At 32.8% G+C, this 4,985-nt stretch overlaps 2 protein-coding genes across 3 annotated transcripts; both read left to right on the forward strand.

The window, feature by feature from the left end:
• Window positions 1-227: 227 nt before the first annotated feature.
• LOC108743987 (methyltransferase-like protein 25) lies at window positions 228-1,719 on the forward strand. Its single transcript, XM_018479591.1, has 3 exons — window positions 228-252; window positions 341-853; window positions 1,238-1,719. The coding sequence occupies exons 1-3, from the start codon at window positions 243-245 to the stop codon at window positions 1,621-1,623; spliced, it is 909 nt and encodes a 302-aa protein (XP_018335093.1). The 5' UTR covers window positions 228-242; the 3' UTR covers window positions 1,624-1,719.
• Window positions 547-4,188, forward strand: LOC108743985 (nucleoside diphosphate kinase 7). Of its 2 annotated transcripts, XM_018479589.1 has the most exons (4): window positions 547-553; window positions 1,098-1,102; window positions 2,693-3,300; window positions 3,535-4,188. In XM_018479589.1, the coding sequence occupies exons 3-4, from the start codon at window positions 2,699-2,701 to the stop codon at window positions 4,094-4,096; spliced, it is 1,164 nt and encodes a 387-aa protein (XP_018335091.1). In that variant the 5' UTR covers window positions 547-553; window positions 1,098-1,102; window positions 2,693-2,698; the 3' UTR covers window positions 4,097-4,188. The 2 variants fall into 2 exon arrangements, with proteins under 2 accessions (XP_018335091.1, XP_018335092.1); XM_018479590.1 differs by lacking the exons at window positions 547-553; window positions 1,098-1,102 and adding an exon at window positions 2,314-2,403 and having other exon boundaries at window positions 2,695-3,300.
• The last annotated feature ends 797 nt before the right edge of the window (window positions 4,189-4,985 follow it).

The following is a 4,985-nucleotide window of genomic DNA, read 5'->3' on the forward strand; positions in this document are numbered from 1 at the left end:
TTAGATTGTAGACCCCGTGGAATTTAAAGATTTCATACTAAAAATAGTAAATCTAACTGTGCAGCAGAATTTGTACCATATCGATTGTAATTTGACTGATAACAGTTACAAACTGTTAAATAAAGTTCGAAATGAAAAGAAAAGGCACGAAATAGAACGTTTAGCAAACGTGGTTCACGATTTATGTCGAAAGAATGATATAGATATTATAATTGATGTCGGAGCTGGATTGGTATGCTAAAATGTTGTCGTGTAATTAACTAAATTAATTTATTTCCTTATTCTTTTAAGGGTTACATAAGTTTTCTTCTTTATGAAAATTTCAAATATAAAATTTTAGCTATTGAAGCCAAATCGGAATATGTTATTTCTGCAAGTAAATATCAGAAGGAGAACTGTCCTTCGTCTTTGGGTTCAGTTAGGTTTATAAATCATTTCATTACCGAAAATTCATTAAACGTCATAGAGAAACTTTTAAAAGAATATTTCGCCGACGAAATTAAACAGAAACCAAGAGTGTGCGTCGTGGGTTTACACGCTTGTGCCGATTTGAGTGTAACTATGTTGGATATTTTTTCTAAGATGAGTTACTTTGGTGTTTTGGCAATAATGCCCTGCTGTTATCATCGATTAAAACAAAAAACGAACGGAGAATTTTTTAATTTTCCTGTGAGCAACGTTCTCAAAATGTTGGGTACATTGTACAACGGAGAAGAGTTTTTAAAAGTGCCTTTTTTACGACTGGCCTGTCAACAAACCATCGAAAAATTTAAAAGTTTACCATTGGCCGAAAGACAAAAGCAGTCGAAATCTTGGATGCTAAGGGCGATATTACAATTTATTGCCAAGGAAGGTAAATTGGAGTCCTAATAATGGTTGTCATTTATTTCTTTTATTTGTTTTTTTAAGAAATTAGAGTATGATTAAGAACATCGCTGATCATTACTGTAATTTATGTGCATTCCTTATTATAAAATTTCTTAATGAATTCGTCTATTTTTGAGGGTAAATCAGTCAGGGGTGCTCTATGCGAGAAATAAACTTCCCTTTCAAAATAAAAACATTGTTAAATACACAATTTAGATATTGATTTTTAGTTAAATTTTCAGAATTTAGATTAAATTTGAATGGTAAATAATATAAAGTACTTAATGATGGTATTAATAAAAATGTAAATTGACTGATTAAGATTGACGACCCCTCAGAAACTGAATGTGTAATTTGTATATTTTTATAGAAAATTGTACAGTACAACGATTGAAAAGAAAATCGGGTAAACATACTGATTACGAGGCGGCGAATTTAATAGAGAAATATGTTAGCAATATTGGTGACACTCACAAGGTAATTTACAAGGGAAATGTCGATGATAGGGAAAGACCCATGGATGAATCACTTTTAAAGAAGAAATTTTTGGAAAAGTGGTCCGAATATGAAGAGCAGTGTGATGTCTTAGAATTCCTGTCGACATTTCAAACGCATATACAAACAATATGTGAAAACCTGGTGCTTTTAGACAGAGTACAGTTCCTTCAAGAAAAAGGTCTGCAATGTTTTTGCTATAAAATTGCTGACAATTACATATCACCCAGATGTCATGCACTCATTGCATTCAAAATGTGATTTGATAGATATTCTCTTTTTAATTTTAATTTAAAATTAACAATATAATTGTATAGCCTTCTGTAACTAAACGTGAATATTTTATTTTAATAAACTCTGTTTTTACTAATTGTAATTAAAATGTTATATTGGCATTATTATTATTGAAATAAAATTAAAAATCAAAAAATATTTTTATTTTAAGCTTGTTTTATTTTACATTTTAAATTATGGGATAATTATTGTTTGTGCTTATAATAAATTGTGGAATCAACAAATTAGATTTTCGCCTTCTTCTTGTAATTAAAAATAGTATAATAAGAGCGTGGAATCTACTAAGGACTGAAATAAATTGTCCCATTCAAGAAGGCTCGGCTAAACTCCTGATGCTGATAAAAAAATTTTTGCGTTATCTGTAATATTTCGCAAAATGTATTTACTCTTCTAAATGTTTAGTCCCAGATTTCAATTCCCAAAATTTTTACGTCGTAGGGAGGTAAGTCTGGGCCATTTTCAATCCCAGGTGCCTCTAGAAAGTTTTGAATGTAAATGTTGGAACGGTTGACTGGCGTTGAAGTCGATAAAATGTACCTATGTATGGTGTAACAATTTTATTGTCGAGTTGTTAGGGCGTTTTAGGGGTAGTAATAATTATCAGCATATGGCAGTTGTTTGAAGTCACGGCGAATAGTATCTATAATAAGTAATAGAAGTTTTGCAGTTCTCGATTTCGCTAATTAATTGCTATCCGTCAAAAACTATTTTATTGGTTCGTTTTTTATTTACCAACTTTATTTATAGGTAATTTAGCATACTAGTTAGTCCTTTTTTAATTCGAAACATTCGGATAAGGCAAAAAGTAACAGGCTTAGGCAAGCAAGTAGAATATCATTTTATAGAATAATATCTTATAATTTCAATAAAAATATGTGTTTTTATTTAAGTATGTAAATTTTGTAGGTAATGATTTTAATTTTCATTTGTATTCACAAAACTACAACTAATCAAAAAGAGAAAATTTAAAAGCCTGGTTAAATACGTTTATCTAAAACGTCATTACACTTGTCAGAACTTTGTCGTTTTTTTTTTCAGGATAATGGCGAAAGGCGAAGATTGGGATTACAGCGACAAATTCTCATTCCTAGGGGAATGGTACGACTACGATTCGTCCCTTCACAAAAAGTTTCTTATCCTTTTCTTCCCGAGCGACAGTACAATTGAACTGTTCGATAGGGAATTAAACAGAGTATACCTTAGAAGGGCACCTTTTGAAGGAGTTACTCTCGAGAAAATGTATGTCGGAAATACTATCCGAATCTACGGAAGACAGATAACAATTACAGACTATGCAGATGGAAGAACGAAAAAAATAATAGGCAAGGCGAAGGAGCATACGTTTGCCATATTGAAGCCCACAGCAGTCCAAAAACTGGGACAAGTCGTGACTGAGATCGAGCAGAGACAATTCGAAATAATTCGGTTAAAAATGTGTAACGTTTCGAGAAAGGACGCCCTTAGTTTTTATGAATCGAAAAAGGGAGATTCGTTTTTACCCTTCATGGTCGAACATTTGGTTTCTGGGCCGATTGTAGCGTTAGAAATAGTTGGTGATAATGCTCTGCAACGGTGGAAGGATGTGCTAGGACCTACCGATCCCATTGAAGCCAGGAAAACACATCCAGAGACTCTACGAGCACGGTAAGAAACAAACAAAAGAGTTGGGTAAACAAGGACCATTCTTGGTCTTCGGCAGGAAGTTTTATTCGCGTTTTAAAAAAAGCGCTCCTAATTTTTGAACGTCAAAAATGGGCCTTGTTTAGTTGCTACCCTTTAACAATATTTTACTAATAAATCGTTTAAATGATTAAGTAAGTATGTAAGTTGGGGCATAAGTGTCAACATCATTCTGTATGTTTTATAATTCGTATTCAGGTATGGTATGGAACGTGCTTCCAACGGATTTCATGCGTCAGATAGTTACGAGTTAGCCGTAAGGGAAGCATGTTTCTTTTTCCCTCAGGGTCTTGGTCAACAGCCACCCCCTTCGACTGCTCAAATAACCAATTGTACTTGCTGTGTGATAAAGCCACACGCGGTAGATGAAAAAAAGGTCGGTTTTATCATTTCGGCGATTACGAACAACCCAAAGTTTAAAGTGACTGCCATGCAAATGTTCTATCTAAGTAACGCTAATGCCGATGAGTTTTTGGAGGTTTACAAAGGGGTCGTAGCCGATTTTCACGCGCTACTGTCTAGTTTTCTCGACGGGCCTTGTATAGCTTTAGAAATTGCTGGCAAAGAAGATGACTTGGATGTTCACGGGGAATTCCGAAAATTTTGCGGACCAACCGACTCAGATATTGCTAAACAAATAAGACCGAATTCGTTAAGAGCAATGTTTGGTGTTGATAAGTACAAAAACGCTGTACATTGCACCGATTTGAAGGAAGATACTGCGCTTGAATTAGAATATTTCTTTAAAATTTTGAACTAAACTCCGTTAACGATATAAAACTGTCAGTTTTATAATTTAATGTTTTGTATTACGTGCATTTTGTCCTTTTTTAAATAAATATTTTTATCTTACGTACTTGAAAACCATTTTATATCACTTTATGATTTCATCATCTATCAATAAACTAATTTCGAACTATATTCCACGTTAATAAGAGTTCATTGTTACTCAAACCGTTATCAGGTATTCATTTACTGATAAATACGATTTCTGTTGCTATTCTAGTACTAGATAATATTGTAAATAAATAGGACCAAGAGTTTAAAGTACTTTCATTCATAATAACGCCCAAAAGTCGCTTTAAATAGAGGCTTATAAAATTACAACTTGAGGTCATTGAACTATACGTAGTACGCATGGTTATACTCTAGACAACATGGGCGCTATTCATTCATGATTTCATTCATCTTTTTGTATTTGTATGCCGTTTCTGATTGGCTAATGTATTTACTGAATCTTAACAGCCAATAAGAGCGCAGAGTTTATTTTGACATGAGTATCTGTCGTTTCTAGTAGATTTTTCGGAAATTGACTATAATATCATTAAATTAAATAATATCTCAATTGAGTAAAAGTGCCTTTAATTATTTGTTTTTACTGTGGTTATTATGCATTGTGCTGCAGTAAAATTATTCAAGAACTAGCTACAAACGACCTGTGTAGACATGCGTCGTAATACTTTAAAGTGCTGTTTTCGCGAAAAGGAGAGGATGTTTTAATATATAAAACTTTTCTGATTTGATTTTGAGGAATAAAGCAATCGTTTTTAAATACAAAGAAAAGTACGAGGAAGAATATTGTAAGTACTAAGAAACTTTAGTTGCTTTCGAATTTTGAGGTTAGGTTACTGTCATGTTTTGAATTTATT

The sequence above is a fragment of the Agrilus planipennis genome, unplaced genomic scaffold (genome assembly GCF_000699045.2).
Source record: "Agrilus planipennis isolate EAB-ADULT unplaced genomic scaffold, Apla_2.0 scaffold1803, whole genome shotgun sequence".
In the NCBI taxonomy this organism is placed as follows: Eukaryota; Metazoa; Arthropoda; class Insecta; order Coleoptera; family Buprestidae; genus Agrilus; species Agrilus planipennis.